The 27,953-nt window shown below is 38.8% G+C and overlaps 1 protein-coding gene and 1 long non-coding RNA gene across 2 annotated transcripts in view; both read right to left on the minus strand.

Moving 5' to 3' along the window:
* The window catches only part of LOC128741941 (organic cation transporter protein), an 83,757-nt gene extending 58,252 nt beyond the window's left edge, over positions 1–25,505 (minus strand). The window contains exon 1 of the mRNA XM_053838075.1: positions 24,475–25,505. Coding sequence (XP_053694050.1) covers positions 24,475–24,882 — 408 coding nt within the window. The 5' untranslated portion in view covers positions 24,883–25,505. The remainder of the gene's footprint in view (positions 1–24,474) is intronic.
* Positions 12,695–13,570, minus strand: LOC128741942 (uncharacterized). The gene is made up of 3 exons (XR_008412240.1): positions 13,404–13,570; positions 13,290–13,345; positions 12,695–13,180 (listed from the first exon to the last, which is right to left on the minus strand). It is a non-coding gene; the product is annotated as an uncharacterized LOC128741942 (long non-coding RNA).
* Positions 25,506–27,953: the final 2,448 nt, after the last annotated feature.

Genomic DNA, 27,953 nt, shown 5'->3' on the forward strand with positions numbered 1-27,953 from the left:
TTTCGGCACACGCAAGTCAGTTTCAACCTGGTCGAGCCATCTAGCACAATCGTCCAGCATCCTTGCGTTGTGGCCAAGCGTGATGAATCTTTCCAAGTAGAGCCTGCAGCTCGTGGTTCATAGGCCTCCACCATTCTCCGCTTTCCGTTTGTATTCCGCCAAAAATAGTCTGCAACTCTTTTCGTTCAAATATGCCGAGCGCACGTATGGCTTCCGTTAGTAAAGTTACAATCACACGTTCATAGCGGAACTGCCGGTATGATTAGCGTTTTATACATCATCTGCTTTGGGCGGCGGGGTATGCTCCTTGATCGAAGCGTGTTGCGGAGAACTTCCAGCTTGGGTTCGTCATTGAATCTCCTTATTCTTATTGTCGCCAGAGACCAGAGACCAGAGATTTCAAATATACAAACTTATCAACCACTTTCAGTTCACCGCTGTCAATAGTTACTGTCCGTGGAAGGCGAACGTATTTGCTTTTCGACACATTGATTCGTAACTCAATTCTCCTAGCGTCCGTTTTTAGTCTGACGTAAATTGTCTCCGCCTTCCCAAGGTTTCTAGTAATGATGTCGAGGTCGTTTGCGAAGACTAGGAGTTGACTATTTTTGCTGATGACCGTTCACCTCGTTTCGATGTTCGCTCGCCGGATTACGCCTTCAATAGCTATGTTTAATAACATACACGTCTGATTATGCAAACAGCAAATCGCAGTATACCACAATAGATCTAACTAATGGTCGCAGTGGTTCAGGCTCCCATAAAAAAAGAAAAAAAAACATACACGTCAATCCAAAGCTTTGCCGCAACCTTCTGCGCGATTCGAAGGGCCTCGATAGTGCCCCCGAAACACGCACGTAGCACTTCACTCACTCCGGGGTAGCTTTGATAAGGCGCGTTAGTTTGTCCGGAAATTCGTTCTCATGCATTATCTGCCATGGTAGTTCGCGCTCGACTGTATCGTATGCTGCCTTGAAAACCACGAAAGGGAGGATTTGTCGAAGGAGCAAAACTTTAAAGATCGATATACGGACTGTGATAATTATAGCAACATTGTTATTGTCAAGTCCAAACTGCGTTTCATTTTAAAATTAGAGTAATAAAATACTAAATTTCATACGCACTCAACAACCTTTTAGTTGACCATAGTTTTCTCGTTGCTCAACATTGAAAATTTAAACTTCTATTTGTGGCAACTATGATTTGACGTAATCGTCGTTTTCGTCAGCGGCATAGAGCCGGGATGGCTGGTGCTGTTTCAAGCGGTCGCCTCCGTTCAACTCGATCTTGAGCCACTTATCGCTTATTTCCCATGTGTTTCGGATCGGCCGAGAGACCTGGCGTGTTGAGCCACATTGTTCTTGGTGCTGGTGGAATTGTTGAAGTCATATTGTCGTTCAGCATCCTTGTCTCTTTAAGCAGTACTTGAAGCTTGTGTTTTATATGCCTCCGCCACTCTCCGCTTTCAGTTTGTACTCTTATCGGCGACAAGACAATAACGCGTATGTCCTCCGTGAGCAGCGTCACGCCTTCAAATCCATAAAGAACTACCGATCAGATAAGGATTTTAAACATTGGCAGCTTTGTATGGCGGCGTATGCTTCTTGATCCTAGCGTTTTGCGAAGGGCAAAGTAGGCCCGATTTTCCGATTGAATGCGCCACTAGACCAACTTACTAGTGTTCTTTTCCGCAGTCACCTCACCAGCGATCCCCAATATACGAACTCATCTAGCACTTGTACTTCGACGCTGTCAACTATTACCTTCCGTAGGAGGTACGCGTTTGTTTCCTGTCATGTATTTGGTTTTCCACGCATTTATTATTATCCCAATCCCCCTAGACGCCGCTTTCAGTCTAGCGTAAATTGCCAGTGCCGTCGTTTCTGGCTATGATATTAAAGTCACCTGGGAGTACCTTGTAGACGGCGTTTACCAGTGTTATGCCGCGATAGTTGCAGAATTCGATTCGATCACCCTTTTTGTAGATGGGACAAACCACTCCTTCCATCCATTCCTCCGATAGCTTCTCCTCTTCCCAAATCTTGGAAGTAACCCAGTGCAGTAACGCAGGTGCTGGAACATTACTATCTTCCATGGGCACTCCTAGATTAACTTCCTTTCCGCCTCCTACTGCAACTTTTCCATTAAGGTGTTCATCGTAGAACTGCTTCCACCTGTCGAGCACCTCGCACTACATATATCAGACTCGTAAGGGCTGCACATTGAAAAGCCCTTACGAGTCTGATTTATCTTCTCGTAAAACTTGCGTGTGTCATTAGCTCGGAATAGTTGTTCTGATTCTTTACGATCTCTGTTCTCCTTTTGATGCTTTTTACTCCTCAGGATTGGTATCAACTGGTTCCTTGCTCGTCAGTAGTTGGCCAAGTTCTCCCTAGTGGCAATGCTCGGATAATTTTGCAAAAAAATTCCAAAAAACCAGTCATTATTAAACAAGTTTAATTTAATTTAAACAAGTAAGTCCATAACTCATGCATAAATGGTTGTAAATATACCAGCTGTCGTGACCTTTCGACAATAGTACTCAGATCTACCACATTTTTTCCTATCAACTTCGGCAACTTGAAAATCAATTTACAATAAAAACATTACGGCTCTATCGTTCGACCTTGCTGCAAATATTCACTAATCGGAATATAGTTTATTTGCTAGACCGTAATAGGTGTTTGGATTCCATTTGTATGTTGTCTGTTGTCAATGTACTGTTAGTCGATAGTCATCGATCTATACCATCAGCGCGACGTTGAACAAAACACGCGGAAAGATTGTAGTACCTACTGCCCTGCAAGATCCTATTTTAACTGACAACCAGGAAGGATATTTTGCTCTCAGCTGACAGTCATCTAACGCGTCAAGCTTTGAAACCATTACCTACTTCAGCTCAGAACAAACTAGTAAATCATTGAGTAAATGCATTAATTCAATAAAAAAGTTTCGCTGCCAGCCAACAAAGACACCATTCATCGACATATTTATAAAAGTGAGAAAAAACAATCCGTTCACCACACGCATTCACGTGAGATCTGCTACGATCTCTAAGAGTGTCCCTTTTTAATATCTTAAGAGTTGTTTTTGAACTATAATCGTTACGTCAATCATACCACGTCTAAGTCTAGTCGTTCAGGACAAATAGGTAGAGCAGATAATGTATGCATTTCTAAGCTTCACAATATCCATTATTTGAAATTACATCCATACCTATAGTCTCTTTGCCTAAAGCTGTGTTAGATGTGTTGGCTTTGAACCTCGCGGACAACAGTTTTGTACCTTGAATTTGTTTTAATTCATTTTAATAGGACATGAAATAATTTTTTAAGCATTCAGTAAGTATTGTTAGATTGTTAGAGTACAGATAATTTCATAAAAGTTGATATTTATGGAAAAGAAATCTATTTTATGCGATGAATGCGGTACCGTTTCATCTAGCTGCCATGTTTCAGACATATAGGGTCAAGCTAGCTCGGCTCGAGAGCGTCACGGTGGTGAATGGATGGAAGCAAAATTATAACTTCACAAAGTTTTACAACCGACAGAATCTCAAAGCACTTAGGTACATACAGAATGTGACGAGAATACCTACTTTTTGTGCAATTAGAATTATCTGTATCGTGATAGGAGATACATTCTCTACTGGGTCTATACACACAGCTGTGTCTCAGGTTGCGAATCAATAGCGCGACAGCCATACAGGGTTCTGTCATTAAACATGCCATGCCACGATAATTGTTACAAAACTAAAGCGCTGACCATTCCGCCTTGACCCTACACTGCAAAAAGTTTTACATTCTTACAGAATGGAACTCAAATAACATTTGGTTTTCTAGTTGCACTAATTCACGTATCCTAACAGCACATGAATGTAACATGAAGTGATAGATAAAGAATTTGCATATTTTGAAGTCTTTTAACATAAAATTGCATATTTAACATTTAGTGGAGATTTTTTTTGTGTGCACATCTCTTTCGGTTGCCGTATAGTTTCATAAGAAACCCTTCCAAAGGTAACCATCTACAGCACGGCACGCTGAAAATTTGCATAAGGTGTGAAACCTATCCGGCTGTGCGAGAACTTACTGTGCAAACATAAGGGTAAAAGGAACGGTTCACATCCTGGAATGGGAGAAGTTTTACCAATGCTACTTAATATCGATTTGCAAATAAGGGCAGATCGGCACCGGTTTGCATTGAGTCGGATACTTGCATTCCACCCTCGCCACCACTATTTTTCTGCTCCGCACAGCTGCTTTTATTCAGAACGTGAGAATTTAAAATTCAAATTCTTCCTGTCTTCAACTCAATTCTACGGTTTTGCCAAAAAAAGATTGAATGGTAGAATATTGAAAAGTTGCTGACATTGATCAGTAACAGAGATGTGAATTTACTTTTGAGGACCTTATTGAATGTTGTAACGGGTGGCAACTAAAATTTTGGATTTTTTTTCTCAAGCTGTCAAAAAAAAAACAAAGATACATGCAGAAGATCTGATATACCGAAATTAAAGATACATTATCCATTGTTGAAAAAAAATGAGTGTAAATTTGAAAACGGTGCTTAATCGGCTGTTCGGCGAAGCTTCCGTTTGATGTCCGAACAGGAACGTTGTACGGCCGTCATGTCAACTTTGCGAATGCATCTCTTGATTCTACCAATAAACTGTTTGCAATTCGTGGCTCTCCAGTTATTTTTGTACACGACAGAACTCAAAATCCCGAAGAAATCTTCGATTGGGCGCACTGAGACAGATTTTTTGGGTCGTGGTTTTTGGGTAAAAATGGAATCAAATGGGTACATATTCAGGAACGATTGTGTTTTGTTGGCATAATGCGATGATGCTCTTTCCGGCCAAAACACTTATTGTCCATCTGCATGATGTTTTTGTAGAAACGGTATCAAAATTATCTTCAAACATTCGTCTGGTACACATCTTAATTGATAGCCAAACCAGAGGGCTTGTTGTTGAAGGCACGAGAAAGAGAACGACGTCCTTCTGCGTCCATAATTTTGGCTGGTCTTCTACTACCTTGCTTGCGAACAGTTGTTGGGCATCTTAGGAAATGGTAAACAGTCGAAGGCGCAACATATTCGCTTTTTAAATGTTGTACCGTATACTTTTTGCCGAGATTTCTGTGGCAGTTCGTAGAAATGTAGAACGCGCTTCCGAAATGCTTTCTGTTTCGACGCCCTTTTAAGCAAAACTGGGCAGCATAAGCAAAACAAAAAATATTGCCAAAAAGAGGAGAGAGAGAGAGCTAACACATACATACTCTCATTTCTCTCTGAGCTCGTTTGTTGTTGAGTATAGGGGCCGCGAAAAAATTCCAAAATTTTAGTTGCCACCCGTTAAACAAAATAAAATAGCTATGCTTTTTCATTACTTTCGAGTTTTTCTGTCGTGGTTGATTCATCTTGTAGAATTAGTATATCGTTGCAATGTACCGTAAATAAAAGAAGCTGTAGACACTGTGTGAAGAACAAAATTTGGATCTGCAAACTCATCAGACAAATCTCTTATTCGGGACTACGAAGTTAAGGTGCTGCAACCTGGATAAGTTTAGTATATACGTGAAGCAAGGATAGGAATTTGTTAAGGAGTGCAAGAAACAGAGAGATTTTGAACCATTCTTCACACAAACTCACATATGAGCACTTTTATGAGGGTAAAAGAGATCGTGTAGCTTTGTAGTCGCGAATTGCTATTCATGTCGGTTTGAAAAAGTACCTTGGATCTTATGATTTTTTTTCATCCAAAAAGCAACGTGAGTACCAAAATACTGCCAACATGAATAACGCTTTACAATAGGCATTGCACTCTCCTGTAAAAATTTGATGGTAGTGCCGATCGTGCCTGTTGGTAAAATAGTGTTTGTTAGCTAGCAAATGCACCCGTCAATAAATAATGATTGTCTGTAGTATAATGTTTCCTCATATCTCAGGTAATGACACCTGCCATTTATGATTGTTGTTGATGCTGGTTTTTATTAGCGACACTTGTCACTTGATAGCGCATTCGTGTCGGGTCTTTTGTGATCAATATCGAGCATTGTACACATTGTGTTATTGTTCTTTGAAAATTCTTGAACGGGCACATTTGTCCAAGCCCTGTACATTCTATCTATTATAGAAACAAAGCGTAGAATAGATCGTAATGGTTTTTTTTGTAAGCATTTTTTGACTGCATAGTGAGTGCATAGTTTTATGTTTATTATATGCATACCAGTCTAATAGTGTTTTATTTGAGAGTCAAAGCATAGCACACAATAAAACAAGCAGCTGAATGTTGAGTCTTTGTAATTTGCCGGTCTGATGTCGATCGCAATCATAATTAACACAACTAACTATCATTATAATGTAGTCTCAACGCCATACCTCATTTATTTATGGTCAAAAGTCAGATCTACTTACAGATAAACTCCAAAGAATTAAATCTTTCGCAAGACATTTCAATCAGATACTACACGACGGCAATAAAAGCTCATGATTTGAAAACCCGCAATGGACTTCTCTTCCACAATTATACGCCTAACGTTAATCATTGGCGTTAATGTAGATCGCATAGCCTAGCGCCAAGTGAGACGTGAAGAAATTTATTAATGATCTGTCGGAAGGAGAACACCAGTGAAAACCATTAGCAAAACTTTCTTGCAACGTCCTCAGTTTGGGTAGTATGCGGGAGAAAATTTTGTATGCATAGTCGAGGAAAGTTATGCCTTGGCAATTACGAGGCGGCGGCGTTTCTTGTATATCTGAGGCCCTACAATCAATCGGTAGATAATTCTTTATCGGGAACGTAAGCTCCAAACTTTCAAAAACTCGGTGAGTATACCATACATCCTAACAACCTTGCTGTGATTCAACTTTTTTACTGTTTACTTCACCAGCTTCCAGCTTAACCGTCATCCCTAAAGAAACTGACTAAAGAAGTGACAGGTCACTCATTTTCGGTTCGTCGAAACCAAGTGCGCCTGAATCTCGATGAAACCTTCTGAATCTTTTGCTCGAAAACTTGCGGAGTATCAGTCGATGAGCGCGGAAGAAAATATTGAATGCAAGCAAACGGCAACAAATATCATCGTATCATCACGAAATCGATCCGTGCTGCCTAACGAAATCACCAGGCAATCAAATTTGTAGCGTACAGTTCAGAAAATCGCCCTAATGTTGAACTCGAAAAAATATTGTTAGAACTTTTTCTAGCAACTTTGAACAGAGTCACGCACAACAATCATCGTTGAGCAAATTAGATTTAATTATGACAGGAGGCCGCGAGTAACTGAGCTCCGATGTCATTTCTTTAGTCATCCCCAAGACCCCAATCTCTATCCTGCTTCTTTCAACCACTAGTTCCTTCGCCCTGATGCACATCGAAATATTATTTCCAATACCTTGTCATGCCCTCAACTTAACAGTAATCAGATTGCTGTTAAAGTGACAATTGTAGTCATCCTGGGAGCTGGTGCCCAGAATATGACTTGAAAATCATTATAAGAGATGTAAATACACAAAGGAAGGAGGGAGGAATTCTTCCGTCCTGTCATTGGAAAACATAACCTTCATCTTTTGACCAGTGAAAACGGTCTGAGGCTCACTAACTTTGCCACGGTTAGAGGAATGGCCATCCGTAGCACCTACTTTCCACGTCTGAATATTCGGAAACACACCTCGAAACATTCAAATCGGAGACTCTAGCTCTCTGATTGATCATGTCCTGATTGACGGTCGACACTTTTCGGATTACCAACAACTACAAGAGACACTGGATGACACCATAACAGCTGGTTTGATGCCAAATGCCAGAGAGTGACAGATAAGTAGCACCAGGCCAGGAGTCGCATCCTCACTGGGGCTAACATCAGAACAAAGAAATGTAAAGAGACTAGAGCTGCGGAAAAAAGAAGCCCTTTAAAAACGCGAGTACGAAGAGCACGTGCTCGCCGGCGCAGAGGATCAGTAACGACACACGGAATTTCTACAAAACGGTGAGGTGCAGAAATTTCGCCATGCATGTGATGTGCAATAATAGTGCAGGCAGCCTGCTTACTGACGAAACGGCGGTATCAGTCAGGTAAAAAGAGCACTTCCAGACGTTGTTTAATGAAGAGGTAAACACGGAGATCAGCAGCAATAAGATAACAATTGTGAGCGATGGCCAAACTGTGGAGCCATCAATGCATGAGGTTAAGAAAACAACCAATGAGCTGAAAAACGGTAAGGCAGCCGAGAAAGACAATATCCTGGCTGAACTTCTAAAAGCGGGGAGCGAAGTAATTCGCCGGATCATTGTCAGGATCTGCCAGGAAGAGCAAATACCGCAGGAGTGGTTGGATGGCCTCATTTGCCCTATTTTCAAAATAGAACGTCGACTCGAGTGTAAAAACTTTCGAGGCATAACACTGCACAATTCTACCTATAAGGTGTTTTCCCGTATTCTGTTCTGCATACTGAGACCGTTAGCAGAGTTCTTCGTCGGCGAGTGCCAAGCTCATTTTCGTGCGGATCGCTCCACGACGGATCAAATGTTTACCCTGTGTCAGCTGCTAGACAAGTTCTGGAAGCACAATTTGCAGAATTATCATCACTTTGTGGAGTTTTTGGCGGCGTACGATACACTCAAACGAAATTAGTTGTGGAATAGGTCAAAATCATGTGTCAGAATAGTGGACCTGACGTCAGCCGCTTTCGTGACGTTGGATGAAATCTCTATCGATGTTGAATAGCAGCAAAGGGGATGCACTCTCTAAGTTGCTATTCAACATCGCCGTAAACATCGGCGTAATACGAAGAGCAAACGTGGAAAGGAATGGAACTATCATCACGAAATCCCACATGCTTCTTGGTTTTGCGGATGATTTCGATTTCATCGGAATCAACCGTAGAGCAGTGGAAGAGGCTTTTAACTAGGTCTTTTAAACCGGAAGAAGCGAGATTACGACTTAACACCGTCAAAATGAAGTACAAGACTGCCATGGGACCATGGGAGTCCCAAGGGTGTTAACGGCGTGATGAAGTTGGAAGGGGAACGACATGAAGTAGTGGAGGAATTCATATAGCTTGGTACGCTTGTGATATGTGATATCAGATATGTGGCAACGATGTAAGCCGCGACGTGAAAAAAACGAATTGCAGCCGCGAATCAGTCTTCCTACGGATTACGTAGCCAGCTCCCATAGTTTGCAAATTCGCACGAAACTGGCGCTCTGCAGAACTGGGAAGATTCGCTGAACGCTCTGGCAGGATTAGCCCAGTGGCATGGACGCTATAGGAAGCTGATCGACGAGTGCATGTGGGTTTTCAGCGTAAAATTCTGTGATCAATACTTAGTGGCAAAATGGAGCATGGTACAGGCGCATACAGCTGTATGAAGTATACAAATATGTTGATACAGTAAAGGCCCAAACACAATGCATCTGTATTTTACTACGTTGCGGTTATTTGACAGAAAACCCATGAAAAAACTGTCAAATTGCCGCAACGTAGTAAAATCCGTATGCATTGTGTCTGGGCCTTAAAGGTAGTACAATGCGGCTGGCCGTGGTGGGCTGGGCCAGAATGCCCGACGAAAGAGTAGCTAAAACTATTTTTAGCAAAGAACCAAGAAGAGACCGTAGATTTCGGGGCAGATCTGATGGATGTGCATTGTCGAGGACGACGCATGTTCAACTGGTGTTCGAGGGGATTAGAGAAAGGCAGCAGGCAGCACAGACCGATAGTACTGGTGGACCATAATTCATTCGGCGCAGTAGCAATAACGGATCGTCAGCACTAAAGTAAAGTAAGTGACCTAAATATAAAGGATTGGGAAATGGTAACGGTTCCTGATTGCGTCCAGAATTTCTACGAATTTTAAAAAAGCAATATAGGCTCCACCAATAAAAACTTTGCGTATCGATTTTATAATGAAATTCACATGTAATTAATACACACAAAATATTCTAGTTACCATCATTATTTAGAAAGTAATCCAACTAGCCACTTGCTGATATATATTTTTATTTGCTGTCATATTTTTGAAATAGCGGAAAAAGGTTTATAATTTGTGTGTATCACAATAGGCAGTATAAATAAAAGGGTTGACTTTACTTCTCCCATAAGACAAACTATTTTATTCATACGACTTAATGTATTACAGTTAACAGAAAACCATCTCAGGAGTTATTATAAATCAGGTATTAATTAGAAGAAGTTACGTTATATTTCCGTGTTGTTTACCCCTTACGGATACTAATTTACAGTAACGTATAACAACAATTTTGGTATCTAATTTATAAAAAACCGGAATTAGAAAAGTCTGTAACAAAGCAATATAGCCCATAACAATTCTGTTAGGTCCTCACAATCGGGGAGCGAAAATCCGAAAGGCAGTAGATAATAATGGGGTTGATTGTTTAATAATTTAAAACAGATAAAATTTTTTACTTATTCTTGGTGAAAAATTTCATCTGTGTAAATATATTCGCGATTTCGAGGAAACGAACAATAAATTAATGTTCGGTAGCAGGTTTCTGCCTGATATTACGTAACCATAACACCATAATCATCATTCAGTATTGAAATGAAAAAAATCCATTCACCAATTGACCATGAAAGATAGTCAACAAAACATATATGAACTATAAATCTGTAAATATAGCGTATACCAATTATAAAGAAAAATCGCATGACGTGAAACTGTGCGAGCAGGTTAACCAAAATATTGCTATAGCCATGACTTAAAACTCTGCAACATAAGCATGCCGTGACAAAAGTTGTAATAACAATCAAACCATTTCCTGCCGGTCGCAATGCAAAACCGCACCACCAGCAGCGGGTGCTTAAACGTTTCACTTTTCGGTTCAACTACCTTCCACATCGGTTCAACCCAGCAACCCAGATAATCACGCTTTGCGAAAATTAAATTCGGCATTCACTCGTGCACAACTAAACGCCGCAAGTGATCTTGACATCGTAGATCAACCTGAGACCAGGTCTCTCGCAGCACAACGATCTGTGATTTTTTTTCTCGGGAGATGTCAAAGATTACCTTCGGTAATATTCAATTCCGGCGTGGGTTTCACCGGGTCAATTATCATGCATTTAAATATTTACATAGGGTAACAGGTAAAGCGTTCCCTGTATGACTGATGACTAACAATGTCAAGAAAACCATAGGTCTAATCTCTTTGCTTGGCAAGATTGAAAGTTCCAAATATGCGAATTAGTAAACTATGACCTCCATAATTTGCCACAAGCATTACAGTAAAGATCCAGCCAAAAGTAAATTGATGGCGTACCCTATAGTTGCAAGTTATCTAATGATGTATTGCATACATCACTCGTAAACGTTCGCTTGTAATTTTTTAAACTGGAACAAATACTTGCCCCACGAGAGTTGCTAGATCTTTCTTTTGAAAATGGATTAAGCAAATTTTCGGAACGAACAAAAACTCCTCCGATTTAAAAAATTCACATACTTTTGGCAGAATATTTGTAAAATTGCGCAGTTTTTTATTTTAATATTTGTAGAGTTTGCAAAAATTACAACTGACACCATCCCAACTCCCAACTACTTTCGGTCCAATCTCGCTTAAATGTAGCAAACCCGTGCAGAAAAGGTGGAACTGATTTACGAACATAGGCGCACAACATAAGTGTGTAACGATAGTTATCTAATCTGATTATCGCATCCGCATATGTGTTACCGGGTTTTTGGCCGCGATCGTACGAATGCATAGATGAAAGAATGGACAAAAAACACTTTCGCTTATTCGCGTCTCACACAAGACCAGTATCTACTGAGAACGCAGCGAATTTACGGCAACTGAGCAATGGGTTTATTCACCTTCGACGACGGCGGTGTGGTGAGCTTTTCTTGCTGAACTTGAAATGTCCACAAATGCCAACTCGCCAACCGGCCTGACTGTGCCAACACGTTGTTGCTCGGTATGATGCCTTGCGTGCGAGTCGGTCCGCATAGATGTGACTTGTCAATTAGCAAGGACGCGGTCATGAAAATCATCGAACGGCCAATCTGTCTTCACGAAAGTACACGCTGTAACGGCAAAAGGTACACACGAGATTTAAGCTGAACGAAGCGAAAGTGGAAAAACATTGAACGCGGAAATTATATTGAACGGCATAAGCAGAAAGAAACCACTTGCGGAGTGTGTTTTTATTTATTCATTGGTCATAATCGTTCAGAATTACATGGGAAAGGAGCAACAATCGATTTAGTTTCTGTCAATACTTCACTTTTTGTAATGGAAAATCTAGGACACATGATCAGCGAATATTTTTAGCTCTTTCTTTTGCTTTTGAACGATTATTTCCGGCACCATATGAATATAAAGCTCTCGAAAAATATTGCCTCAGGAGGTTTTTATAACAACCGATTAAGTTCTCATATCAATCTTGCTCGATTTAGCTAAAAATTGACATACTAGTTCACCATGACTAAAATGACATTCCACACAGTTTGCCGTTTTGATTACCTAGTGTCTATTTTTTGATAAGGTGCATAAGGTGATAAGGGCACGGGAGGGTATTTTCATTAGGTTAAATTCAGCCTGTTTGCGTTTTCTTTCGCCAATAAAAATACTTTGCCGACATACAGTTTTAATATGTTATAGCTATTTTCTCAAGACTGTAACTAATCTACTATTTTTTATTCAAAGAACGTCAAAACCACCTGTCCTTCCACTAGAACTAGGCCATAGGCCGAAAAAATAAATGCCATCGCTTAATGGGCTGGAAATACCCTCCCGTGCCCTACTTCGAGAACGACCAGCTGATTACAAATGCTATCTTTAGCGAAGGTGTAGCCATTTAAAAAAGCGTGCATTACACTTCTATTGTGATCTTCTTGTTTTTCTTTTTAACTTTTCAATTTAAATAATAGTGGGAGCTTACCTGTGGTAATTGAAAATTTATTTGCTATCCTTAATTATAGGTTTGTAATTAAAACAATTGCTTTTATGTAATAAATATACAAACTAACTACACTTTGCTACACAGGGCAATCTCCGAGACCTGGGAAAGGGAGGAGCAGATGGAAACATTTTTTTTACTTTCATCTACAAAACGTGGGTGATCGGTGTTGCAGTAGCAACTGGACGGATAGAGAAGAATCGTTTCCGGTTTCGTAACCCGATGTATATTTCGTGTTGATGAAGGAGGGGTTATAAAATCCCTTGTGGGTGAAAAACAATATAACATTAGTTACACTAACGATTTAGAAATGTAGGTACAATATATGATAATCAAATATTCGTATAGTTAAGTGCATGTTAACTACTCACGTTTAGTCTTCTTCTATCTTAATGTCCATATTATTTCCGTATTGTAGGTTTAAGAACTGTAATTGCACGTGTTAGCTTAGGTTAGGTTACAATATCATCTTGTTATAATTTTACCTTTTGCATGTAAGTTGTATTAATTAGCATATAATAATCAATTTAGAATAAGTAGCAAAACACTTTTAGCGTAAGTTTTAATATTAAATAATTAGAATAATCAATTTTAGTATTTATGGAGTGATAATCCATTTCCAATCACTTTTTCGGCTCGACGAGCTCACTGCAAGTTTACAATCGCACTCGGATGACTTGCTTTTTGTTCTCCTACTTACGATCTGTCACCAGTCAAACGAACACAGTTGGCAATTCGTAACAGGGTTGCGCGGTCTTCAACAACGTACATGAACGCAAGGTGCGTCGCATCCCGTAGGGTTGTGACAATCGGTTTTACTGCTGCAACTATCGCAGTATAAAGCTAATAAACAACGCCTACAAAGTACTCTCCAAGATGTTGTGACACCGGTTATCACCGATAGCTGGAGGATTCGTAAGGAACTTCGAAGCAGACCTCATGGGAGCTCATGTCACTACAGACCAAATTTTTATCATTTAACACATCTTGAACAAATACCAGAAATATAACGTGTCTAGTCGACCGAGATGGTAGATAATGCACGGATACGGCATTTCGAATAAACTGACGTGACTGTACAAAGTAACATTGGATTAAGTGAGGTGTTTTCGTGTGCGTTTCAGGGACTAAATTGGGCTAAAAATAGTTACGTTGGAGGTCATCAACGATTATTTACCGTCCGTGGAAGGCGAACATTCGTCTCCTTTGAGCCTTTACAATGTATGTTTGTAAAGACTCAAAGGAGACGAATGTCCGCCTTCCACGGACGGTAAATAATCGTTGATGACGACGAAATACAAGTCCCAGGTGCCACGCCACATGATGAGGTCGTGTATTTAGGATTGCTGGTAACTACGGATAGGATCGGTGGATATTACGAAAAAATCTCCACTGCACACTGCTTGGGGAGAACTCTATCGTACCATTAGCGGAACCGAGGGACCACACATGTGACATTGCATGAACAGATCGAAGACGTCTTCGGACTCCTGGTACTTACTTTACTTAACGGTTCGTTATCGATTCTGCGCCAATCGAATTATGGTCCTCCTACACTTTCAATCCTGGGCTGCCGTTCTCCATTCCCCTCGAACACCAGCTGAACATGCATCGTCTTCGATAGCGCACATCAACCGTATGCGGGGTCTAACGCGAAGTATACGGCTTCTTCCTGGTTTTCTGTTGAAAATAGTTTTGGAGGGTATTCTGATGACGTGTCCAGCCCACCGCAGCCTACCACATTGTACTACCTTCACTATATCAGCAGATTTGTATACTTGATACAGTTCGTGGTTCATACCCCTGTACCACGCTCCATTTTTCCAGCCACCCCTGCACTCCAACCCCAGGCACTCGTCGATCAGTTTCCTTTAGCGTCCATGATTCATGTCCGTAAACGGCCATCGCCTGGGAGGATTGGCGTTCTGTAGAGCACCAATTTTGGGAGAATTGGCAAACTGCGGCACTTCAGCTGGCTACGTAATCCGTAGAAAGCTCGATTCACGGCTGCAACTCGGCGTTTCACTTAGCTGCTTGCATCGTTGTTACATGTCACGAGCGTACCAAACTATATGAATTCCTCCACTACTTCATATTGTTCCCCATCTAGCTCTATCTCGGCACCAACACCGTTTGGACTCCCAATTTCTCTGCCAGCAAACCTGTATTTCGTTTTGGTGGTGTTAATGATTAGTCCTAATCTCGCTGCTTCCCATTTAAAAGGCCTTAAGGCCTCTTCCACTGCTCTACAATTGATTGCAATAACATTAACGTGATCCGCAAAACCAAGAAGCACGTGAGATTTCATGATGATAGTCCCATTCCTTTCCACGTTTGCCCTTTGTATTGCACCTGTATTACACTGTTGAATAGCAGGTTCGAGAGTGTATCCCCTTACTGTAGTCCATCTAACGTCACGAAAGCGGCTGAGATCTCGCTCGCTATTCTGATGCCTGATTTTGGTTCATCGAGCGTTACATGAAACAACGTAACTAGTTTCATCGGAAGACCATGTTCTAGCATTATCTGCCACAGCTCATTTCGATTGACTGAATCGTACGCCGCCTCAAAGTTCACAAACAGATGATGTGTCAACCAATTTTACTCCGAAACTTGCCCAGTAACTAACGCAGGGTAAACATCTGATCCATCGTGAAGCGACCGTCATGAAAATTATCTTGATACTCGCCGACGAAGGACTCCGCTAACGGCCTTAGTTTGCAGAACAGGTTACGGGAAAATACCTTCTAGGTAGAATTGAGCGACGTAACTCCTCAAAAGCTTTTATACTCGAGTCGATTTCCATTTTTGAAAATAGGACTAGTGAGGCCATTTAACTCCTCCTCGTTCCCAGTAGCTTTACCGTTTTTTAGCTCACTGATTGCCTTCTCAACCTCTTCCTGTGTTGATGGCTCCACAGCTTGACCATCGCTTACAATTCTTATCCTGTTCCTGCTGATCACCGTGTTTACCTCTCCATACTACAACATCTGGAAGTACTCTTTGAACCTGGTTGCTACAGTGCTACCGCTGTTTTGTCAGTAAGTAGGTTGACAGCACTATCATTGCACATAACAGGTATGGCAAAGCTCCAGCACCTCATCATTTTGTCGAAACTCGGTGTGTTGTTGCTAGTGAATTTCTCCTTTACGCCGGCGTGCACGTTCTCCTCGTACTCGCGTTTTTTTAGACGGTGGATTCTTTTTTCTGCAGCTCTCTCTATACCTTTCTCTTGTCTGACAAGCAGCCGCAGTGAGCATGCAACTCTTGGCCTGTTTCTTCTCATCTGTCACTCTCGGGCTTTCGGAATCAAACCACCTGTTACGCTGTCTTCCACGCGTCTTGTCTACCACCTCTCTCGCAGTTGTTCCAATGGCACCATGGAGGTTCCTCCACAGCCCACTGATATCTTCTTCCCTGTCTACCCGGTGTTCTACGATTCATCGATGAAGCTTTCTGACGTATTGCGCTACTGCGCCATCTGCCGTCAACCACTGCATGTTAAAACGTAGCATCCCCTCAGTGAGAGCCTTCGACGCGTTCGATAACTTTGCGCGCTTACACATCTTACACACGACGAGATAGTGGTCAGAGTTGATATTTGGTCCCCGAAAAGACCGTACATTGATGATATCCTAAAAGTGTTGACCGTCAATTAAGACATGATCAATCTAAAAGCTAGAGTCTCTATTTGGATGTCTCCAGGTGTGTTTCCGAATAATCAGACGTCAGATGACCATTCTTCTGACCGCGGCTAAATTTATGAGAACTTTGCCATTGGTCGACAGATAAAGACTATGTCCTCCAATAACAGGACGGAAAAATTCCTCCCTTCCGATCTGCACATTTGCATCTCCGATGATGATTTTCGCGTCATTTCATGTTTCCATAGGTCCTCTCGAGTCTGTCGTAGAACTCATCCTCAGCATCATCGGATTTATTATTTGTCAGTATGAATACGTTGATTAGGCTGTAGCTGTAGAATTTGTAGACGCTGTAGACGCTGTTATTTTTCCAACACTACAAAATCGACTCCATGTTCTGCCTTTCTACTGTCACTGTAGTAATGGTTGTACTTAAAAGAAAAGCTTGCAATAGGGCCTATTGCACGCAACTCCTTTTCTCCGAAATATGGCCACCGAACTTCCTGAATAGCAACGATCTCGGATCTCGGTCGGTGTTGTTCATGCAGTTTGGCAGTAATGTGAAGGGAACAAAATGTCAAAATACGTCAGAAAAGACCTTTCGAGGCGTGTTGCTGCAAGACGTCAACATCTTCCAACCGAAACACACGAATTTGAGTGGCTGAAATGACGTGGATATGCACGAAACATCAGTGACTACTATAGCGTATCCGATCGTAGCAATCGGAGACTATGTTCAAAATACGTGGATCGATGACGTAAAAGCTCGTATAAATAAGTATATTTGTTTACACGTGGTAAATTCGTTGAAGTTCATTTTTGTTATTTTATGAATTGATTGAAATAAATTTAATTAATTAATAAAAAAGTTGGAATGTATATTTATTTTTTATTTTTTTGTTATAAGAGGGGAAGGGAGTTGACGTGACGTGACGTACTATTACAGGGAGGTTTTGAGTGTGTGTGAAAATGTGACAAGGGAAGGAAGGGGAGTTGATTTTGATCAAAATTTGCCTGGCGTACTAAGAGGACATCGACTAACTGACTGCTCGGTAAACAACGATTCGTTAACCAAAGTTCGTGTTATATTCGGTGCGTTCGAAGAGCCGTGGTTATCTCTCTAGAGTCGTTTGTTTGAGCACTTTTTTTTTTGATTTTCGAAAACCAGTTCATTTGAACCGCTTTCGGGAGCCGTTTGCAAATCCTTATAAAACTGTATTGGAGGCGGTTTTGATAACATATAAACTGACTAGAAACCAGTCGAAAGTTTGCAGAACAACGGGTGGCAACTAAAATTTTGGAATTTTTTTCTCAAGCTGTCAAAAAAAGACAAAGATACATGAAGAAGATCTGATTTACTGAAATTAAAGATACATTATCCATTGTTGAAAAAAAGTGTACATTTGGAAACGGTCCGTAATCGGCTGTTCGGCGAAGCTGTACGGCCGTCATGTCAACTTTGCGAATGCATCCCTTGATTCTACCAATCAACTGTTTGCAATTCGTGGCTCTCCAGTTATTTTTGTACACAAAGGAAAGCAAAATTCCGAAGACATCTTCGATTGGGCGCACTGAGACAGATATTTCGGGTCGTGATTTTTGGGTAAAAATGGGTATTCAGGAACGATTGTGATTTTTGGCGTATTGTGATGATGCTCTATCCGGCCAAAACACGTATTGTCCATCTGCATGATGGTTTTGTAGAAACGGGTTCAAAATTTTCTTCAAACATTCGTCTGGTGCATCTTAATTGACAGCCAAACCAGAGGGCTTGTTGTTGAAGAAACGAGAAAGAGAACGATGTCTTTCTGCGTCCATAATTTTGGCTGCTCTTCCACTATCTTGCTTGCGAATAGTTGCTGGGCATCTTGAGATATGGTAAACAGTCGAAGTCGCAACATATTTGCTTTTTAAATGTTGTACCGTATACTTTTTGCCGTGATTTCTGTTGCAGTTCGAAGAAGTGTACAACGCGCTCCCGAAATGCTTCTTGTTTCGACGCCATTTTTAGTAAAACTGAGCAAGCATAAACAAAACAAAAAATATTAACAAAAAGAGGAGAGAGAGCTAACACATACATACTCTCATTTCTCTCTGAGCTCGTTTGTTGTTGAGCATAAGGGCCGCGAAAAAATTCCAAAATTTTAGTTGCCACCCGTTATATGAGCTCAAATTTCCGAAGAAAAAATGAGAAATATTATAGCCAACTATTTATAGGTACACTTTCTGAAAGATACGAAAATAATTTTAATAACATATAAATTAAGTTATGCAATAACGTCCGTCTGAAATTTGATTTGAATAAAATAGTAAGTAAATAGTAGTAAAATAATACCAACGCCAAATAAACAGGACATTCACTGCCCAATTTTGCACATGCTTCAACAGTCATTCTAAAGTGGATTTTAATTGGGAATGTCTCCGCACTTGCTGTGATGGCGCTTTTCGGTAGAAGGACCGAATGCTGTTGTTAGCAAAATACATGGTATTACTAGGAATGCTTCTGTTGTAAGTTGATGTTTGGGAATGTCGATTATCAAGGGCGTTCATGTCCACGCAAAATATCCATTACGTTATTATTAATCTTTTTGAAAGAAATGTGTTCGTTTGTCTATGATAATATCAAGCAACATATTCATGGAAAATAAAATTAAACATAAATCCATTTACCCTTTAAAACATAAACTGAGCATTAAAGGCGTTCATGAAGCGAAAAATTGGTTCGATTGGCAAGTAATTCCTGGATCGGAACGAAGGCTCAAAAGTTCTTCATTATGAAGCGTGACTGAACTAACAATTGACATTTAATCGTACACCAAGATGTTGGCTATTGATTCATTCTAATATACTGCTCATAAGAAACGGTTGTTATCAGTAACTCTGTGTATGAAGTTCGCGGATTTCTAATGTCGAATTTGTTTATTCAATCCGGGTTGAAACTGGATGAATTTTATCTGTCAGATAGGAGCAAATGAACACAAAAAGTTCATCCAGTTCCAATCCGGATTGAATAAACAAATTCGACATAAGTCTGCTACTCTGCTGGGAATGCTAATAAATGTAATGCTAACAGCTGCGAAACTCTCGCTTAATGATTGATCATGAAAAGTTCCGACACAAAAGTCTTCTTAGGGTGAAATTTATTTGTTTTATTTTTTATTGTTTTAATGTATCGGGGATACCTTTCTGATTCAAACTTAGAGTGTCAAATTTCGAAAACTTCAGAATAAAATGCTCTTAGTATCGTTAATATGATAAAATATTATGCCTATTGTATTCCACCGTGTTCGTTAGCATGTCCCCTGTCCGGTGGTATACAACAAGAATAATATTTTATCATATTAACGATGCTAAGAACCTTTTATTCTGAAGTGTTCGAAGTTTGAGACTGTTTTAAGTTTGAATCAAAAGGGTACGTTACTTGGTTTTAATCTTATTGTAACGCCATTGGTTCAGCCTTTCTTTTTATCATAACTTACAAACAAGAAACTATAATACTTATACTATAATATTTGTGTCATATAATTTTGAAAAATATCTCGATAACATTTTTTTTAATTTATAATTACCAGAAAGAATTTTTTTATAAAAATAAAACTTAAAAGAAATATAAATTGTTTTTAAAATTAAACAATACTTCGTGCCTAGAGAAAAGATGCATTGCACGCACGATCAACAATCTAAGTTAATTGCGAGGATTTAGATAGCGCTTTTTGGCACGTTTTGTTGTAAGATAAACACAATGATGCACCGTACTCCGATGTCAAACAACAACAACATATATTGTTATCTGGTATGCTACATTCATCATTAAGAGTAATTTCCTTGCGAAATGCAAGAGACTTTTAGCATCACATAAATTAATTATAAAGGTAATGATAAGATCGCAATATATGTTTTCATAATATTATAAAAGACACATTCCGCCGTGACGTTACAACGTTTTGACTTTTCTTTGCACAGTATTTATGTTTTAGCTGGGAAAATCGTTGAGAAACCCCCAAATTATTATATATTTGGAAAGAGCATAAAATTTCCTATTAAAAGTGAACAAATTAATAGCATTTGCTTTGCCCAGATTGTTTTGGAAAGCAAATATGTAGCGTGACGTTACAACGCGCCAGAAATACGTCTTTTGGTTCTTCTGTTAAAAAACATGAAAATTCTGCTCTCTTTCAAATTTTATCTAAAGATTTTCTTCTATGATTTGATAAGAGATGAATACTGAACAACTTGCCGTTTTCAGAATTCCGATAGTTAGTGAAGTTAATTTTTAAACAGCTTTTACTTTTCGTGACGTTACAACGCTCTGCTTTGCACAGAGAGGGTCGTAGCTCCGTTGTAACGTCACGAAAAATCTGTTCATTTAATATTCGTTAATTATCGCTGTTGCCGCCCTCTGTACATAAGGGATAATCCAAAAATGTGTTGTTAATTTGTCTTTCACTATTTCGCCTACGTAACTGTGGGGTTGTTCACAAATTACGTCGCGCTGTGGGAGGGATGCTAAGAAAATGAGACATAAGTAATAGCAACGAAACCTTAAGACATAGCATAATAATTGCTTCAGAAAAGTTTCTTCATTTAAAAAGCACTTTCTAGTGGTGAAAAAATATTCGGACATTAGGGTGTCCTCAAGCAGATACAAAAAATATTTTCTCTATTTTAAGTCAGAAATGGTTGCTGTCTACAGAAAATTTGTAGAAAAACTAATTTTAAGAAACTTTGTTGGATACTTAAGATTTATATTTCTTACATAAAAAAAGTTATAGAGCCAAACTCATAGGGACACCCTTAAAAATTTTTTTTCGATCTAGCTCTTTAATAACCCTTCGTATGGCTTACAAATGTTCTAAGAAATTGGTAATCTAATTAAATTGCACATTTTTGTCGAAAATAGTAGAGCACTATCTTTTTCCCTTTAGAAACTATCACTGGCTTTTTTATTTTTATATGTACTCTTTAAGAGGGAGAGCAGCTATGAGCAGCTAATCTCACTTGTTTTTTTTTTGAGTTAATTTATGCTGTATTCCACCATGTACAACTTAGGGTAGAAGACTGTGGAAAATCTAAAAAAAAATATTATGAAGGCAACCATAGGTGAACATGTATAAATAAAAGAAACAAGGGATAGCTCCTTAAGGAAAAAAGATAGATTTCTACTTTCTTCGACGAAAATGTGCAATTTAACTCGATTACCAATTTCTTAGAACATCTAAAAGGCGTACGAAGCGTTATTGGAGAACTAGATCGAAAAAAAATTCTTTTTAAGGGTGTCCCTAAGAGTTTTGCTCTATAACTTTTTTCATGTAAGAAATATAAATCTTCAGTATTCAACGAAGTTTCTTGAAATTAATTTTTCTACAAACTTTCTGTAGACAGCAACCATTTCTGAATTAAAATAGAGAAAATATTTTTTGTATCTGCTTGAGGACACCCTAATGTCCGAATATTTTTTCACCACTAGAAAGTGCTTTTTAAATGAAGAAACTTTCTTGAAGCAACTATAATGCTATGTCTTAAGGTTTCGATGCTATTACTTATGTCTCACTTGTTTTGAATCCGTCCGGCTGCCCGCCGTGACGTTACAACGCGAGCTTCAATCAGTTGTAACTTAGGTTCTACTTAACTTATCATCATTCTTTAGGCACCGTTTTAAAGGTATTTTTGAGTACAAAGAGAATACGGATTATTAGATTGTTCGAATTTGTACTTTTCTGCGAAAGCGAAAAAGTACACCTTTTTCGTGACGTTACAACGCAAAAAATGGCCCCATTTCATCCACTTAAAATACAAAATAACTGCAAAATTACATCCAAACTATTTTTGGAATGGATTCAGCATATATTCCTTTGTAAATTGGTCGAAAACAAATGATATTATGAAATGTTTTAGCGCACTGTAGCAGTATTTTTAAAAATATTACGAAAAATCATTTATTTCTTGTAAATTTCATTTATTTCGATACACGTTTTATATAACTTCCGAAAATGCTAGAATACCAATTAAGGCAGTTTTGAAAGGTTCAAACATTGCCCAATCATGAAAAAATATTCAACAATGCTAAAAGCAACTTTTATAAAATGTCTGGTTGGTATACCGGCCCGCGGAATGTGTCAAAATCATTTTGATCAATAATATTTACATTGCAAATATTGATAAAATAACCATTTAATTCCTTCATAGAAACATGATTTGCATGTAAATTGCTCGAAAGTGAAAGTCAAAAGTCTACAATAAGTGAAAGTAGATAATTTGAATATTAATTGCGGTGATTCTATCCCGCAAAAAAGATTTATTTTAAGACTAACCCCTCTAAGGTCTACATCATTTTTAACACCGCAAAATTTACTAAAATGGCCGTAACTTTTTTATCTTTCAATATTTTTTCACCAAATTTGGGAATTTTGCCGAAAATATTTTCTATTTTTATAATATCTATAGATAATGACCATATGTCATATGGTCCCGGAGTTATTCCGGAGTTCCTTGGGGGACCGAGATTTGGCTTTTTTAGATAAAGTTGCCAAATATCTAAAATTCGTTTGAAATCTGTTGATTTTTGTAAACATGTCATCGACTGTGGACATATCAGTTACTTTGCCGCAGTTAGGAGCCATGGTGCGCGCCATCTGGATCCGGGGGGACACTATAAATCCGGAACCGGTTCCCGTAACGGGACATTTCAGCATCAGTAAAGCATGTCGTGTCGCATATCAAAAAACATCAGCACTCAACAAAATAGCGATTGGTGATCATCTCATGTCTCTCAGAGGCCGTATGACCGGTTCCGGGTCCGGGGAGGGTTTCTTTTGTGATTCAAGCACGGAACGGATTTCGGAGGAACTTGCCCGGGACCTGGAATCGGCCATATGGCCTCTGAGAGACATGAGATGATCGCCAATCGCTATTTTGTTGAATGCTGATGTTTTTTGATACGCGACACGACATGCTTTACTGATGCTGAAATGTCCCGTTACGGGAACCGGTTCCGGATTTATAGTGTCCCCCCGGATCCGGATGGCGCGCACCATGGCTCCTAACTGCGGCAAAGTAACTGATATGTCCACAGTCGATGATATGTTTACAAAAATCAACAGATTTCAAACGAATTTTAGATATTTGGCAACTTTATCTAAAAAAGCCATATCTCGGTCCCCCAAGGATCTCCGGAATAACTCCGGGACCATATGACATATGGCCATGATCTATAGATATTATGAAAATAGACAATATTTTCGGCAAAATTCCCAAATTTGGTGAAAAAATATTGAAAGATAAAAAAGTTACGGCCATTTTAGTAAATTTTGCGGTGTTAAAAATGATGTAGACCTTAGAGGGGTTAATATGTGTCACTCTGGCTGGGTTAATTGCGGATAGGAGCAAAAGTGCACGACTAGAATTGTAATTGATTATTAACTACTTATCAGGCACTGCACAGCATTCTACGAGTTGTGCAACACTCCGGGAATGGTTTCAAACCATACTTATCAATGAACACATAATTCTACAGATGGTTTTATCATATGCAGCGCATGTCTGATCACGGATTCAGTTCATTATCACGATGTGAATATAATTCTCATTGTATCAAGGTTAAAAATTAACATGAGCTGTACATTATTTCAAAACCATCGAAATCAATTTACTCATGTAAATTTTCTTAAGATTATTTAATATTATTTATGTAATCAGCTGAGGCTACACTTATTCTGTAAAACCAGATCTCATTATAAAATAACAAATATCTAAGTATCTTCAGTCGGCAAATGCACGGCAGCAAACTTCCTTTTATTGCCCACAAATCCATATTAATCATCAAATAGAGTGATTCCTTCCTACTATTTAATTTATTTTAATGAAAACAGTTGAACAGCTGAGCTGCTCATTTCGAAAAATCCCAGACTCTTACCTGAAACACCAAGCAGAATATATGAAAAGTTGTCGGAATCTGGAACAAACACAGCAAAAAAGTCCAGAAGAACTGCCACCAGCCGTAGTGTCCGATATACTCGGAAATTATGTCGCTATCATCGTCGGAGGCTGTCACATTACTTCCATTATCACTTCTATCATCGCCGCCACTGTACAGCGCTTTACCTCCAACAGGTGAACGCTCGGATGTTTTCTGATAGATATTCACTATTCCAAAATCTGGAGGACCATAAATAGTGCCTCCAACTTCGTCAATTCCTTCAAATGCAATATTAGCCATTCCTTTTGACCCACCGTTTTTAGTTTTGTCACTAATCGTGGATACCCCTTCTGGGTCAACTCTCTGACGGGTGTTCATTTGTTGAACAAAATAGTGACGTTTCATGTAGAGAACTTTGCTCGTTATAATCTAGGCCTTCGAAAGCGCACTTTAAGTTATACGATTAGATATTCACTCACTCAGGATCTTATCAATTAAACCTTATCACGTAATAACACTGGTGTTATAATCTTTATCTTAAATATCAACCAAAACTTAATTCACTGTTGTCGATCGTTAAACAAAACGATCATTGCCACCAACCTTCGTCCTATCAAGTGTCAACAAAGAACTTGATTCATACGATAAAAATTAATAACCCAACTGCAAACGCGTCTTATCATCACACATCGAGACACGACCGGTGACATCACAATTTCGCAGACTGTTAATTTTCACTATCGTGGAAATATATTATAAATTAACGAATGAAACGATCCAATTTACATGGTCGAAATAAAACTCGAAGCGATTCGCGAATTTATTTTTCCGCCGATTTCATCAAGCGCGCAACTTAAGTTTTGTAGGTAACTAGAGAACTCCGGCTATTGTGTATGCACATGGAAGGAAGCGTTAGCGTACACTGAGTTCTGTCAATTCGTCAGCAAGCCGTAATATACCACGGCGGTACAATAGCGCTGGTGAACCAATGGCAGGTATAGGCAAATCGGTAATGCTACGACGACGACGAGAGCCAGCTAAGCCGAATGTGCACCGCGCGACGCTGTGTAGCGTTAACAGCAGCAGCAGCAGCAGTGGCAGTAAGCATTCGGCTCAGTAAGTTGCCGGTAAGATGGGGTGGATCTTTGAGTGTTGTATTGTTATTACAAAATTAGAGTGTGTATTTGACTGCTCTGTGCACAAGGGCTATCTATCAGTAAGGAAATATTAAAATTATTTTTATGAAGCAAATAGGGTAAATGATTTTGAAATGGACCTAGTCGAATTCTGATCTTGAATGGACCTATTTTTAAATAAGAATTTTAGGATATAATTATCAAGTCTTTGTACTGTATTTAGCTTTTATGTTTATCTTTAATCATTTCTGAACGTAAATATACTAAAATTAAATTAAAATTATAGCCAAAACCACTTTATTGCCGCGTATTTAAAAGTAGCTGTTTTTCAGCGTTTTGGCAGTCACCATAGAGTATTTTCAAACTGTTACTACCCGGAACCCTTCTGGTTTGAAATAAAACAACACTCTTAAAATGATGCTAAAATATGCGTAATTTCAATTTAGGTATTTAAAAGTTCAGTAATATCAGTAAAATCTTCAAATTCCTTAAAAATGTTAACCTCCTTTTTTGATCTTGAATGGACTAGTATTGATTTTAGAATGGACCTAGTTTTGCGCTCCGAGACATCACTGACGGCAGCTATCATTGCCTACCACTAACGAACACGCCGTTGTATATTCATTGAAACTGCTTGTTGTCACTATAGTATCTCTGTTTATAATTAATCTATAAGCACGGGATATTGAAAGTAGGCTTGATTTATAGCCTACATAAAAACTTAATTATATTGATAAAACTAATTATCACTCATCCTTTTTCCTAGTTGCTTCATAGTATTTGTACATTGTAGCCTCTAGTTTTGAAACTAAAAAGTCTTCCTAATTAGTTAGCTAACACATGTCATTTTATGCTTAAAATAATATAAACTTAATTTATTCTCAGTATTGTACAAAAATTTTCACCATCATTGATTAAAAGATAAGATGGATCAAAAGATAAGAGGCATACTAACTGCCTTCTGTTAAGGGGGCATAGTACCTTTTCAATTTTTTAAAACCTAAATTTTTTTATTGATTATTTCGAAAGATTAACATTTTGACCACATGTGTTTGAAGTCGTTTGCATGAATTCCAAATATTGACAAAGTTACAGCTATTTGTACCGCGCATGTCTGCAGCGATTAAACAACGAGTAAAAACGTCAACGTCGTTTTTCTCGAAACCAGGTTTTGAAAGTCGGTACCATAAATATCTCAAGAACGGCTCAAGCAATTCTTATGATTCTTTTTTTGTTTGAAAGCCAACAAAATTATCTAGTGTTTGACCCATCCTTTTCTTGATATTGTAATTTTTATATTTTTTAGAAATGTTTAAAATCAATTTTTTCGCTTAAAAACCATACTTTTGTGTTTCAATGTCCGCCATTTTGTTATTCTAAAAAAGGATGGATCAAACACGAGATAATTTAATGTTCTTTCATGTCGTTTTGGAATTTTTCAATTCGGATAAGTCCCCCAGCGCCAATTCATGGTACCGCAATTCATGGTTTTTTTTGAACGACTATCTTCAAGGAGCCGTAGGGGCAAGGGGAAGAGGTTCCCATATAAAAACAAAATTGCAAATATTAGTATAAAATGCAATGTTTCGAATGCAAAAAACCCGATTCAATTTGCCTTTCGCGTTATCGAGAAAAAATTATTTGAAATTAGGCAAAAAATATGGTCTAAAAGGTACTATGCCCTTTAAAAAAGAGCTATTTTTGCTTCATTTGCATTTAGCACAAAACCAGTTACACTTAAATTTTTCAATTGGATTTTACGTATTTGTTTGAGCACGAAGCAAAAGTGTAATCTATATAAATAGAGTAAAATTTTCCCAATTTGTTCGCCCTATGTAAAAAAAAATCCCAAATTATGCTACACGGGACAATTCTTGTATCATTAAAAGTAATGCACAAAAGAATGAAACAAGTTATTTGAGAATACAATTCTGAAGATTTATATATTTTGGACAAATAAACAGGATTTTCCATATAAATACAGCAAAAAGTTTTGCTGTAAGTTTAAGTTTTGACAAAACTCAGATGAGAAATAGTTTAAACACGTTAATCAAGCATATACCAAAGCTTCAAAACACCTTTAGCGCACTGACCGAAAACCCTAAGGCCAATAAAATTCAACCGGATCCTGTAGTCACAAAATCAGACTCGTTTGACTAAAAAGAAGCAGCCACTTCTGATGGTTAAGAACGCCAACTTCCTCACCCTCGTGAAACCTTGTGATGCCCAACCGTCCTACAAAATTACCCGGTTTGGCAATAAAATCATCTGTGCGTCAATGGAGGATTTAGAAATTAGGTAAAGGCCTGGATAATGATTTGGTGCAAAAAATATAAAATT

The sequence above is a fragment of the Sabethes cyaneus genome, chromosome 3 (genome assembly GCF_943734655.1).
Source record: "Sabethes cyaneus chromosome 3, idSabCyanKW18_F2, whole genome shotgun sequence".
Classification (NCBI taxonomy): Eukaryota; Metazoa; Arthropoda; class Insecta; order Diptera; family Culicidae; genus Sabethes; species Sabethes cyaneus.